We start from the raw sequence: 15,236 nt of genomic DNA, 5'->3' as shown, positions 1-15,236 counted from the left end.
CTTTAGCATTTAATTGATGTCATTGGTTGAGATCTTGAATTCGATTGATCAACGATGATTTTCATTATGTATTCGTGTAAAAACGAAGGTGCTTCTAGTTTGAACATTTGGAATTCAAATTGTAGTGGACATAAGTAGTTAAGTTAAATATTGTTGTATTATAATTAAAGATATATTAATCAAATTTTTGTAGAGTATATATAATGTAGCAGAGATATATACTGTATACTTTTGATTGGAAGATTATAGGTTTTTTTTATTTATTAGCAAAAATCAATATATAGATTTCCATAGCACTCTTTAGTCTTGAAAACATTACACCTATATTTTTATTTTATGATAGGTATATCTGATATAATGAATAATAATTTTGTCACATTTTTAATAAAAAACGAATTCATATTTTTAAGCAGATGTTGTGAAACAATCTCTTTAATATGTCAAAAATACTACAGGTCTGGATTGAAAAATTTTGATAATTGTGGTCTTTTAAACGCTCCTTAAAATTAAAAGTTTGTCCATCACAAAAGCAAAACCTTCAACAATCGATGTGTAATAATTAGTCTGAGCTTAGTAAATAATCAATCACGCTTTGTTCTTTAAATTTCAGAAGATCAATTATTTTTGGCTATTTCCACTCCGCACGTACGAATGTACATCGTGAGTGATCTTCATTGTTTTATGAACCAAAATAAATAGTAACAACGTGCCTTCATATCAGCCTACATACATATTTTACACCGAATCGTAAACCTCATGTTCTCAATTCGGAGGCCGCAAAACGTCCGACAGCGAATATAAGCACTTGAATAAATAATGAATTGATTACGATACTCTTATAAAATGTATAATAGTAACTGAAATAGTGGCATCAGGATTTTGTTACGTTTGGACAGCTACAGCTGGAACTGCTATACGTGTTATCATGTGTAAAATGGATGTTTATGCTGTAGATTTGCTTCTTCTGATTGAATTTCCTACAGTCCTGTTGATATGTATACGTTAATAATCGAAGTTAAGGGTAGCAAATATAAGTAACACTGTCAATAAGTATAAACATTTAAGTTAGTAAAAATATCAATAGATTTTTTTCAATCATCTTTTTGGAATATTTATGTTTTAGATTACCTCATTACTTATACATATGCAGAATTATATAGAAATAACTATCTAATTGACAGTATTTATTCTTATTTCAAGCGTAAATACACGAACTTTGTGTGTTTACGCAACATATTTCAGTTGACTTAATATTCACATGAATCGAGTAACTTACTTAGGTATTTTGCAACTATTTAATTTGTTTATTTAAGCCAGCCAATTGAATAGCTTACATTATGACATATTTTTAAATTCTCACACACAGATTTTCATCGACAAGTAGTAAATTAAAAAAAATACAGAATACAAAAACAAAAAAGATATTCTCTCTTACTAGTTTTATTATTCAAATTAATTTAAACAGATCATTAAACTATTACAACGTGTAGCGTGATTAGTGTCATGCGTGCTGATGGAACACGTCGGTACATTATGAAATTAATATTAAAGTACAGATCGCGTGAAAGAATAGTATTGAAGATTTCTTTTATTAATACCATTTGGAATTTTTTGATTGACATTGACAAACAAGAGCGTACAGACTAAATTCGCCAACAAGAGTTTTTTTTTTTATTGGATCGACTTAAAGTAATAAACAAATCAAACTTTATAGAGTCAGGATCATAACACGAACTGTTTACTTGTATTTGTGTTTGAAATATTGTGTTCTCTCTCATTTTGAATTTGGTAAAAGAAGACAAAACATTTAATCAAATCTCTCTCTACTTTGCCCCTCTAATTAATGGTTTGCATTAACTTCTTATAAACTTTTCTCTGTAATAATGTTTCTTGTTTGAAATAACTTTCGTTCAAAAATTTGCAGTTAGTTAATATGTATCTTATTGTTTATTTATTATTATTAATATTTGAATTGATTCCCTACATTTTATTTTTTGTGCTGTACGTAGGTAATTTTATATTTATGTAAGTAAAAAGAAAATAAATACTATTATTACTCTCTTTCTAAGTTTCTTTCTAAACTTTGATTGGTTTATAATTAATAAAATGAACGATAATATTAGATGTCTTTATCGACGTTCGAATAAATGACATATTGACTAATTATTCTACTTAAATTGGACTAAACGTAACAATAACACAAAATATAATAATAGGTACTGTATAGCGATCAGGTAATACCAATTACTCAGCGGAGCCACTGAAGCTGAACCAACTCTTTGAGATGTATCTTGTAGAGACAGGCTCTGCAAAAGGATCAGAAATATCTTTTTTATTTCTCGAGAATAGATACAATTATGTAGGGGTATCATTGATAATAATCTCCTTCTTGTTCTTTTTCTTCACAGTGGCCATACTTAAAATATGCTATCCAACTGTGCGGGTCGTATAACAGTGCACAAGTTTCTGGCTAAACACTAGTGAGAGCACCCTGGTGAATTGAACTTCAAAGCTCCTCAAAGAGAGCAAGTTTTAGCACAATAGTGGCATTGTACTATCTCAATCTAAAAATAATAATAAACAAATATATGACATCACTTAGGTACATTATCCTAGTCCCAATTTGAGTAGCTTAAGCACTTGAGGAATGGAAAATCAGAAGTTACAGCAATACCACAAACACCCGAGACAGCATAGAAATCTAATGAACTTTTTCTACAACGCATCAGTCGGGAATTGAACCCGGGGCCTCGGAGTTTCTTACCCATGAAAACCGGTGTAAACACTTCTCGACCAGGCACTCGTCAAAAAAATCCAAATTGGATTATTAACTAGTATTGACACAACCAACTCGGTCGCTTGTTTTAGAAAAAGAACGATGAACGATGAATGGTTTTAGCCTAAACATATCAATTTCACACGTGGAAGGATTCGCCAGATTGTTCCAATGTGATCTAGACTAGAACAATCATTGACATTGATCGTGTATAATTTATACATGTAGTTATGAAAATGTTATTACAACAGCTGACTTCAATTCAAAACCTACATTATAAACGTATAAATATAAATTCTCTTAATTATTCAAATATAATGTTATTTATGAAATATTGTGATAATTCTAAAGACATTAATGACCCATTTAATTAAAAAGTAAATCTCAATTAATTGGTTCGCAGTTTCGTTAAGACAAAGCTATTACGGTAATAAGTTTTTGAACAGGCTCTCTGTTATGGACTCCAGTTTCCCTTAAAATTAAGTGGACATTTTAGCGCGCACCTGATCCCCGACACCTGCGTGTAAAACAGCTAAATTATCTTCCATAGACAAAGTTTTGTCGCTGCCTTTGTTAAAATAAAATGTAAGAAGTATCATATCGGTTATCGCTTTTTTTATGCGAACTTTCATAGTTTTATTGGAAAATATCACTTTGTCTAAATTGTAGACTACTAGTTGACGCCTGCTTGCAGTTTTGCTAAAATAAAATAAACAAAAATTCTCCCAACGACCTATGGTTTGAACCTAGGAACTCGAGAGACGAGACCAATGAAACCGCCAGTTTAAAACGTAACATATACAGTCAATATCTTATTTCTAACATCAGTTAGCTAGGAGAGTTTCATTTAAAATAAATGGAATATAGAAAAAAAAAGTTCTAACGCAAATAAGATTTCTCTTCATTAAGGAAACGTCTAGATTATTTGAAAAGTTGATTCACAAGTCCAGTGTTAATTATTGCTGCCATTACTTGGGACCTGCATACTCGCCTTGGCCTACATACATACACTGAAGACTTCGTTAAAAATTGCATATATTAGGAACCTTAATATGTTCCAAGATTTTATGACTAGTACATTATAAGATATTGCTTTTCTTAATGTTTTGGTTTACAGGGTTGGTGAGACAAAGTAACTTAACGGCCCAAGGGATATAACATCTTAGCTCTCTAAGTTGATTACGTATTTGTGTCATGTCATATTTAGTACAGTGCCAAAATATGTATGGGCGGTAGTGACCAGTTACCATCAGGTAGCTCATTTTTTACGTCTATTAGTTCGGTATCGAAACAAAAAACATATTAATTTAAAAAAAATTGGAATCTGGAAAGCATTTCTAGTCATAGGTTATATAGTTAATGAATTAAAACGTTTAATATTCCATTCCTGAACGCATTGTTTTCAAATTGAACAGACACTGTGTCAATTTAGCCAACCATAATGTACCGTAACATTAAACCCTGTGTCACTACTGGAAAATGGGGAGGAATCCCTATCGCTAACGCGTTCCATCCTTATTGCTCTAGGACTATTCCTGTATCTACCATCCTTGTTGCACGCAGCATCCGTATCGATCGTTGCCGTGCCCTTGACCTTCGCCTGCGGTAAACAGAGTCCTGACCTTGTAACGTGGATACTATTGGTTACACATCAGATCCATGCGTTTACCCGGCGTTGATGTTGTTATCTTTATTTCTCTTACTTCTAGTTTAAGGGACGGCTTAACTAGAACATCCTATACTACACTTTAAGAAGATTAGATCGTTTGTCGTTTCGAAAAAGTAGGTATTGATTTACAATGTATTAATGGTTCAAACACAAAAATTTTGTTAGTCTGACAGTATATCGCGCAATATTACATTTATTAGTCAGATATAAAATATAAGTTACTATAGTAAATTTCTCTTATATATCATTAAGAGGAAGACCATTCTAAGTGACTTGGAAGGGTCTGGCAAGTTAAGGCAACAATTAGGAAAAGCACTCGGAATGCAATTATACGAGGCTCTCAACCTGAAAATTGAAGAAAAAAAGGAAAACAATTTGCTCTAAATGCAGAGGAAATACTTTCATATAAAGGAAACAATTGAAAATAACACTCGTACAAATTGCAGCGATTAGATTTATTTGTATAAAAAAAATCTTCCTCAGCTTACTCCACTGCGTGGCTGTGTAATCTATATTTTATATTTAAAAACGATTAACAAGAAAACTTCAAGACTCTGTCATTATAATATTGATATAACTTAAAGTCACCGCCATCTTGGAATACATATAGGTAGTATTAGTAGTTTATCGATATAAACCGGTAAAACTCAGTAGTTACTTTTTTTTTCAAAACAAATGAATAAATAAAAGAAAATTCTTTAAATTTACCACAAGTGTCATATCCTTGCCTTTTTTGTTGTGGATAAATTAAGCATATAAATATTCAGCGGTGATGCGGCGTATTTGAGTCCTCATTAACCGAATATGATTCACGTGTTCTAACCACTGAGCAATCTCAGCTAAGCCAAACTAATTTTAAGCGTATAAATTAAATGCTTTAATAAATAAGTTGTTTGTATCTTCAATAATCGTGCACGATGTGGTTCATCTCTGCAACCTAAATTTATATGAGTTTAAAAATGGAATATACAAAAATGTCATTAAATACTCTTCATTAAAAAAATTGTTAATATGTTTAAGTCCCATTTCGTTTTGTGGACCATGGACCGATCTTTTTTAAATAATCCAAGTTCATGCTCTTGTCTGTCCTTTCCCACGTGATATTTCTTCCAGCATTAAGATTTTTCCGTTTGATTCCAGGCAGTGCGGATGTCGGGCGGAGGCGGCGGCGCGGGGCTGATGTCGTGCGTGCGCGAAGGCTCCCTCGAGCCGCCCTACCGACCGCCGCACGCCGAAACCAATACTCATGGTCAGTCACAAGTCCTATTCCAAACTACTGCTACCCTGGTATTATATGTAAACATTGTAGTAAGTAGTACACTATCCAGTCTGTCACAACTTCTAATGCTTACACCTTCTGTTATCCTGGTATTAAATGTAAACATTAAAATGTGTACACCATCCAGTTTGTCACATGTCCCATTGCATTAACCTTCTGCTATCCTGGTAATAAATGTAAACATTGTAGTAAGTAGTACACCTTCCATGATCCACTGATGGTCTTTTTGTCCCATATAATAAATAAATGTAAATATTGAACAACATCACATACACTGATCCCAATGTAAGTAGCACTTGTGTTATGGAAAATCAGAAGTAACGACGGGACCACAAACACCCAGACCCAAGACACAATAGAAGATTAATGAACTTCTAGACAGCCGGGAATCGAACCAGGGATCTCGGAATGGCGTACCCATGAAATCCGGTGTACACACTACTCGACCACGGAGGTCGTCGTAAGATAATATGATAAAGTTTTGTACCTTTATCTTGTAGCTCGCTGTTTTTGATTATAGTCCACGTTCTAACCTATGATAATATAGGCTTAATTAGTAGTTAACAAGTCGTTTGGTCTTTCCAGGCGAAGGGCGCACAGGTCGGTTTCTGCGCGGCTTGCGGCGTATGTTTAAGCGACGCGCGCGCGCAGACAGCTCGCCCGACCCAAAAAGCAGCTCAACCAGCGAACTGCTGGACGCTGAGCGACACACGAGAAGGAAGTGAGTGGCTCTTCTGACATTATTATATTTCGCACTGAATGAAATATTTGTCTGCTTTAATATAGATTGGAAAAAAACTAGTTATAACGGATTTAAATCGCGTATATTAATTATTTAATATAGATTTAAGACAACATTATTTAATATAGATTTTAACTAAAATCTGAAACAATATTTCAATGCTGGAAGAGGAAGGAAACGATCAAAGAAACTATGGATGGATTGTGTGAAAGATGCTGTAAAGAATATTAGTTATGAGATGACGTAGACGTTGTGAGTGGGAAGACTAGCGATCCGTCCCGGCTTCTACTAATACTAAATATACTGCAAAGCGTCTTGAATTGTTCACAGTGTTTCAGTCATTCTCTACTGTATTGTGCATGAATTATAACATATAAACTTTCCTCTTTAATCACTTTAACTATTTAAAAAACCGCATCAAAATCCTTTGCGTAGTTTTAAAGATTTAAGCATACATAGGGATGTAGTGACAGAGAAAGCGACTTTGTTTTATACTGTGTATTGATGACATGCTGCATCGACCCCAAGTACATTGGGATAAGGGCAGAAGGATGATGATGATACTGTTGAATTTAATAGAACTTCATGATTCGTATGAAGTTATTGTTATTATCATATTCAAAAGACAAATAAGTGTACATATTAAATATTGTTAAGGATAGTTCAAAGGTGATTGATTTATTTTTTGTTTACAGAGACGGCGCTTACGGCAGCGGGCTGTCAGTGTCACACGACTCCGTTTTCACCGGCGAACGATCAGGCGACGAGTCGAGCGACGAACGACCAACTCCCGCGCACGGGCTCGCACATGTTGCCACTTCACATCGGGTGAGTACACGATATACCAACACATAAGCCTGTAAATTAATGTGACAGAATTTCTATGAAATTTGTCACATGCAGGTTTCCTCACGATGTTTTCCTTCACCGCTGAGCACGAGATGAATTATAAAGACAAATTAAGCACATGAATCAGCGGTGCTTGCCTGTATCGGTTAAGATGCACGCGTTCTAACCACTGGGCCATCTCGACTCTAGTACACGATATGTTCTACACATTTGTCGAAAAGTGTCCGCGTTTCTTCGCGAAACTCTCAGTTGTATATTAGGAGACTATTCTGATAGAATTCACTTCACTCTTGATTTCACATTGAATTTCAGTGATTTGTTATTTTGTATTGTTTAAATGTTGTGTATAGAGATATCATAAAGTTGAAAAGTTTATTTGTGTATTCTATGTACGCTAATCATGAAATTAAAAGTCGGATTTGAAAAAATAATTTATATTTTATAGCCTAATACTTAAGAAAAGATTAAAAGGTCTTACGTCCAGGTGTCAGTCACAGGTGTGTCATATGTACGTAGAGTTGTCGCTTACCACTTTATGATATGTCACAATTGAGTTCTGCAATGACTGAATAGCAGAATAACTGTAGAAGGAATAGACTATGAAAATTATTATACGTTATATTAGTGTTAAGTTTCTAATTGTGGAGTAGAAAAAATAAACTTTCAGAGTCGTCTATTTTCTCAAAAAAACTATAATTTCATATATGATTATTATTTTAATCAATATTAAAATTTCACTATCGTTTCAGAATCATAATACTTCTTCTACTTATCTATATAGTAATTATTAAAAAAACTATTCGAATTGATAATCTTCTTTTGAAGTCTAAAAATATAAAACCCGTAACATTCGTATGTCTGATTAATATTGTCTGCTTAAGTTATGTGAAGATCCCCCATGAAGATTTCCTCAAAATTTAAATATTCGAGTAACGGTCTCTCTTATAGTGTTATTAGTGCCATCTATAATTGTACGTCGACAACTCTTTCTAAAGAGTCTACTTTACTTTAGTATCTGTACATAAACATAGATGGCGCTGTTTATTTTCTTGGGTTAATTTTTTTTTTACTAACTGTTTTCCTTTAGTTCGGGGGTTAGTAAAAATAAAAGGGAAGGATCGACGTATTTTTTTTTTACAAAAATAATTTCGCTTTGAATTGTCAGTCATACCAATAGTTTCAGTAGTTTTCACGTGATTGACGCACAAAGGAACAAAAAACAAAATATAAGTATAAAATATAGATTTTAATAATTTCTATAAATAGTTGTTTTTATTGTAGATACAATCAATTGATAATTCTGATGTCATATTTTGTTATGACTAGTGAAGTCATTGTCGATAAGTAAATAATAATGATTACTTTTACACAGAAAACAGGTAATTGATAATTCCCAAAATTTCTTTAAAAATAAATTACTAATCACATACAAAATAATAGTTAGAGCAATTGTAATCGAAAATATCAATCGGTCATCAAAAAGGTTATAGTTATAAGCGGGCTTCAGTTACACACACACAGAACAGTTATATGTACAAAATGTATTACACCATATAATTTGTATTAATAATTAATGTCAATAAAGTACAAATAAATTTGTATACACCCTGTCTGGAAGTCAATAGTTTTAAACCCACGCTTAATATCATTAATGTAGATTATACCTTATCAGAATGGTATTTTTTTACAGATTTTAATGTCATGAAGGCCTATTTAAAAACAACCGCGGTCAAACGTTGTTTATTTTACTTTTCACTTATTATTTTACAATTAATAAATTAATCTATTCATATCATTATCAAAGTAAACGAACAATCCTTAAATTAAATAAAAAGTTTTACATAAAATAAATGTTAATTGAATAAACAGATAAAAAAAATAAACAGATCTCTTGTATAAATAAAGTTTTACAACGAAACGAAACGATTTCGCTCGAAATCAAACGTCTGGAGTACGTCAATAAATGATTTCCAACTAAAATGCTCTTATCTGGACAGCGAACAGACGTGCAAATATTGATATATATACATATACACACATCAATATAAAAGTCATTACTACCAATGTTGTGATATCATTGGGATGTTTTTGATTTATACGAGAGTGTGCACTTGCCTTTGTATGTTTGAAGAAGTTGATTCGAAAATTGAATATAAGCTATACAATCAGCTTATATTTAAAAAATGATATTATTATTTTGTTAATTATTCATAATTAAATGTAAAAGCTTGTAAAGAGCCCTCGCTGATTAAAGACAAATACAGAAGAAAAGACGAATACAGAAAGTTATTAAATTATGTTTATTTTTTTCAAAATAAATAGAAACAAGTATAATATAATAAAATATACTATGTTTAATATAAACAATAATTACACCCAAGTGATAAATATAACAATAACAACAAACTTAAAATGATTGTTGTTGAAAGTTTCATAAGTTTAACTACAGGCAAGGGACATGACAACTTAGTACCCAAAGTTGGCGTATTGGTGATATTAAGAATGATTAATATGTATTACTGTGCCAATATTCAATGTACCATAATCATTTTTATTTTTTATTTGTAAGTACAAATTAAGAAATCAATGAAATTGTATATTTTAAATGATTTATTATTATAGAGCTTTTAGTAAAACAAGTAAAGATTAGCGTTGAGGAACATAAAATAAATTGGACTTTTTTTTTATTCTTAGGAAGAATGGCTATTTGATGGTATGTTACCCATGTCAAAATAATATAGACAAATCATTATTTATATAATTAATGTACATAGACATTAAGATGATTCTTGAGTTGTAGTATAAAGTCAGTACCTAACTACTCTTATCAAAATATGAAGAATATATATTAAATCGCATATATTTTAAATGTAACGCTTCGGATCGTTGCAATTATTTTATTTCATAAATCATACTCATTTCGTTTTATCTCCCACCGTATATCTTGATATTATTTATGAGATGCTATTTTAGTCTTTATAACATGGCTACACGCAACAAAATTGCGTGTGAATATTTCTCATTTACGTTTTGTGTGTATACACTGATAATAAATACTTTAATTGAATTTTGTTTCTAGAAACTAAAAAATGTTGAAGTATTTTATAATTTTTTGTGTATTAGGGTTCCGTGTTTATATGTATTTTTATAAGGTTTTTCATATTTATAATTTTTGTTCGTCCTTAAGTCCGTCGTACTGTGTACACGTTTTTTAAGCCTTTTGTGCTCGCTATTTTATTTTATTATCACATAAAATCAATGTACATATATTAAACGATTCCTTAGCTTTCTTTAGGTTTGAGCCGAGATGGCCCAGTGGTTATAACGCGTGCATACGCCTAACCGACGATTACGGGTTCAACCCATGCAAGTATCACTGAATTTTCATGTGCTTATTTTGTGTTCATATCGTGCTCGTGAAGGACCATATCGTGAGAAAACCTGTAGATGTCTAATTTCAACAATTTTTTGCTACATGTGTCATCCAACCCGCATTGGAGCACCGTAGTGGAATAAACTCCTAACCTCCTCCTCAAAAGGAGAGAAGGTTTTAGCCTAAAAGTGGGAGATTTACAGGCTGTTCTTGTTATTGTTTACTGTTCTGTTTCTTAAAGTTACTCAGTTTTCAAAACTGAAATCATTGGAACTTAAATAAATTCTTTCGAACGATATTTTTTTCAATTGTTTTTGACATTTCAATAACATGTAGTCAATAATATAAACGCATCCAAACATTGTTAGGTATTAGTCACGCCTACCTATCGTGGTCGTTCATAGTACGTCCTTTTCGTTTCCATATAATTGCGTAGAGACAAAACATTCTAAATGAGTCTTTCTCTATAAAAAAACGTATAACCAGCCGACCTCGCACGCGAACGATTAAAGCTCTGTCATAGTACTATTTCACTTTTCATTATAAAAACTTAAATTAAGTAAACCTGTGAATATACCAATGCTGGCAAAATATTTCTACTTTTTTGGGGAGAGTTTTATTATTCCCAATATAGAATATTCCATGCAAAAGGTAGTAGTTTCCTAATTACTCATCGAAAAAAGTATTGATATAAAGAGATCGTATATCGTTAGAGTTGACTGCTTTGATATATCTACTCACTGTATTCCACTGCGTTGTTCCAACGTCCAACACATGTGGTAGATTATCAGACGATACGTGCAAGTTCACTGTTTCTTACGTCATTTTGATTATGAATTATAATAATTAAGCACATGACAAGGTGCTCGCTAGGCAATCGCAATCTATCTTAGATTCATGTTTTCTAGCCATTGGACCATGCCACGACCGTGAGTGCCTTTGAATAAATTAAAATTTTATTGCACAATTAAAAATATATACTGCAGTTTTTTTACTATACTGAGCATATGATGAATTCAATAGCTTATAATATAAACTTATTAGTAATTGAATGTTAATGAAATTTACCCCATTCCATTAACTCAAATATCTTCTATACGAATCTATATATGTAATAATATTATAGTGTCTGTTTGTAATATTAAATAACAGCGTTTTAGTAAATGCATAATATGGATGTATACACTGTACATATACCAAAATAATATTTTGTTCAACTTTTGAATATTTGTTTGTTCTGGTTAAAGTCTGGAACGGTTAGACCGATTTTGACAGGACTTCCACTGGCAGATAGGTGATATAATATGGAGTAACTAAGGCTCCTTCTTTTTAGAATTGGCTAGTCTTATATGTAATAATGATAAATTCGAAAATATCTCAATCTGTTTGTGAAATTTTCATAGCTAATCTATTAAATCGAACATGCTGACCGACCCCTCATATGCGAGCGAAACTGCGGTCGCATACTAGTCTTATACACAACTAGCGGACCCGGCCATGCGTTGCTGTATATACTTTATACGTTATTATTATATTTTATAATAAAGATTAGCTAAAAACCTCTGAAACACGCTGAATATAATGTTACAAATTTCACGTCAAAATATTTAACGGTTTTTGTTAGTTGCGCGTTCAAAAAGAAACAGCGATCTTTTTATAGATATAGATATTATTTCTATCTTTTTGAATTATTCATATAGCTCTTTCCGTATTTTATCTTAATGATTGCGTAATAAGAACATCGAACGCTAGTCTTTAAATTTTTATTAAATATAAATTATATAGGTACACGTAAATGCGAGATAAAGTACTCATTACTTAGTTAAAAAATACGAATAATTTTTTTTATTTTTATATTAGTATCATAGCTTTATATTTGATTGAAAACTGCAATATGACGATTCAAAAACGCGTGCTTTAGTTTATTAGCCTAAAAGATGTAGGCATAATCTATGTATATAAAAAAATACAGAGGAATTGATAACCTCCTCCTTTTTGAAGTTGGTTGATAACAAGTCCTGACTGACTGAGTCATCATGCCGAGCCTAAACTATTAAAGTTAGGGCCTTGTGATTTTGTGAGTAGGGTCATTTTATTGAGCATATGCATGCATATATATAAGAGGATAAAATAAGGGTTGAAAATTTCTATGAAAGTCAATATTTTTTTAAGTTAGAAACATAAAACTTTATTTTTGAGATACTGATTAAAATGTGTAGATCCATATTTAAGCGTTTCTGGATAAACTACTCTAAGGGGTGAAACACACACCAATATGCAAAGAGTGGTAAAATTATATCCTCGCGAGCAAAGCCGCGGGATATAGCTAGTATACATATACAAGTATTTGCACACATAAAAAGTATTTTTCTTCTTATTTTAATTGTTTTAAGTATGAATAGTGAATTTTTAATCGAAGCCAATTTTTATATTTTCTAATAAAATTTAATAAGAATTAAAACTCCCAAGGGATACTGAATAGACTATCAAATTTAGTATTTATAATAATTTCAAGTATTACTTACTCTATTAAAGCAAATAAATTCTACTTAAAATAAGAAAATGGCATTCTATTTTATAATACTTATATAAGGCAATCATTTCATCAATAACTAAAGGTATGGGCAAAAGTTTAGCTGAATTGGTGGATACTGGTTGCAAGATTATCCCACTGGCAGATTTGAATAAATGCAAACAGTAAGCAACAGTAACTATCGACACAAAGAGCATCATCTTAGTTGCTAAGCTTGATAATGAGGAATGAATAATCTTACAATTAAAGTCTAAGTAAAAAAAGTTTGCAAAAGTTTAGCGCTAGCGATAGGAACTGGTTTAAAAATTCAGTTGCAATATTTGACCCACACAAACACATTCAGTTTAATACCAGCTTGTAATGAAGAAAGAACTAAAAAAAATATGATATGGCTGGTATTCATTATTCATACAAAAACTAGATGCTATAAAACACTGCTAATTGCTTATATAAAAGCACTATAATTGCTACGATATTATCTGTGGTACAGCTATCGTGGTAATGTATGTAAAGAGTAAAACCGCGTGTCGCTCGTATATAGACTATAGAGCAATATGTATTTTGTTTTCCTTCCATCCGTCGAGATGGGATGAATCACGCAGTCGCCAATCGCCATCCTAACGCGGTCGTCGCCGCCGGCGTTCGTGTCAAAATCAAATATCGAACTTTTTTACTTTTTAAATTGAAAGTGCAGTGGTTCAATTCTATATCGCTTTAGGTGTCAGATCGTAAAAAGTTTTTAATTAAAAAGGTTATTTATATGAATTAAAATATAATAGTTCTTTGTTTATTTTTTTTAATAATAACTAATATTATATTCATTAAAATATATAATTTTAAAGTTGTTGTGCTGCATTGGAATATAAAAATTAATTATAAAATTATAGAATTAAACAAAAAGCTTAATCTCTACTTACGTTCCAGACTGTTTAGTGCTTATAAAATGTTGTTTTTTTTCAATATCTCGTTGGTAAATTACTCATGAGGTTTAAATAAGGCGATACGGTAATTTAGCCTCGAGTTTAATGCCTGTGACTCATTGCCAGCAAATCAATAATGGTTGAAGGACGACACGAAACTAAAAACTACACATAACACTTTACCAAATAGAACCCTTGTTAAACGATCTATTTCAGTTATAAAGTATAATATATATATAATACATTAAATACTTTTTCGTGAAATTAAAAAAAATAGATTTTAAAATTATTGTATAATCTTTATTCATATGTACTTGTGATTTTGATTAGTTTTAATGAATAAAAATGTTCGATTTTTGAAATTATTATTCATTGAACTTTGCAAGACAACAGTTTACAATAAGGGTTCGTGAGATAAACTTAACTTACCGTGTTTATATACAAAGTTCCGGTAAACTTTGCGATAACACACTAATTTATTAAACGTATACTACAAAGCTTATTTCCAAAACATATTTCTATACTTTTAATCTTACTCAGTAGTATTAACGCTTTTCGAAAAGATTCATTAGTGAATAAATTTCATCAATAAACATGTGATGAATTGATATTAATAAGAATATTGGATCGGCTTGTTAATAATTATAGTTTAGTATTATTAACACTGAAATGTTTGGTGAGAAAATATAGCTAATATATGTTTATTGGAGACCTTGGCCAATATTGAGAGTATTTTTTTAATTCAGAGAATGTTGCAATGTATATAAATATATTAAAACAGTTGACAGGAAACGAAAGACTTTTTAATGAAGAAACTGGCCGAAACAAGCTCAATATAATCCTTTAGATTTAAAAAAAAATCATATTGCCCTCTCGTAAAGCATATAAACGAAATGTCTTGATTTAAAATGTCGGATAAAATAGAATGATACCAGTTTCGAAACCGGTTTGATTGCTTCGGAATATTAGTTGGATGGTGCAATTTTTTTTTATAATAAATTGTCTTCCGATATCGCCGTTTATAACAATGTTTTCGCATCTCATCTCATTCGTATTTAATTAATTTGTATGAGTAGCTAGACAACCTTGTATGTT

At 31.4% G+C, this 15,236-nt stretch overlaps 1 protein-coding gene across 2 annotated transcripts in view; it reads left to right on the top strand.

Annotated features, from left to right (window-relative positions):
* LOC124537792 overlaps positions 1-15,236 on the top strand; it is a 130,785-nt gene that overhangs the window by 64,918 nt on the left and 50,631 nt on the right. Inside the window, exons 3-5 of one of the 2 annotated variants that reach the window (XM_047114697.1) lie at positions 5,586-5,694; positions 6,310-6,445; positions 7,162-7,294. In XM_047114697.1, coding sequence (XP_046970653.1) covers positions 5,595-5,694; positions 6,310-6,445; positions 7,162-7,294 — 369 coding nt within the window. In that variant the 5' untranslated portion in view covers positions 5,586-5,594. Of the gene's footprint in view, positions 1-5,585; positions 5,695-6,309; positions 6,446-7,161; positions 7,295-13,836; positions 13,973-15,236 lie in introns of those variants that run through there. The other variant, XM_047114699.1, reaches the window with a different exon arrangement.

The sequence above is a fragment of the Vanessa cardui genome, chromosome 19 (genome assembly GCF_905220365.1).
Source record: "Vanessa cardui chromosome 19, ilVanCard2.1, whole genome shotgun sequence".
Classification (NCBI taxonomy): domain Eukaryota; kingdom Metazoa; phylum Arthropoda; class Insecta; order Lepidoptera; family Nymphalidae; genus Vanessa; species Vanessa cardui.
The sequence above is the reverse complement of the archived record's forward strand: the minus strand, read 5'-3'. Positions and strand labels throughout refer to the sequence as shown.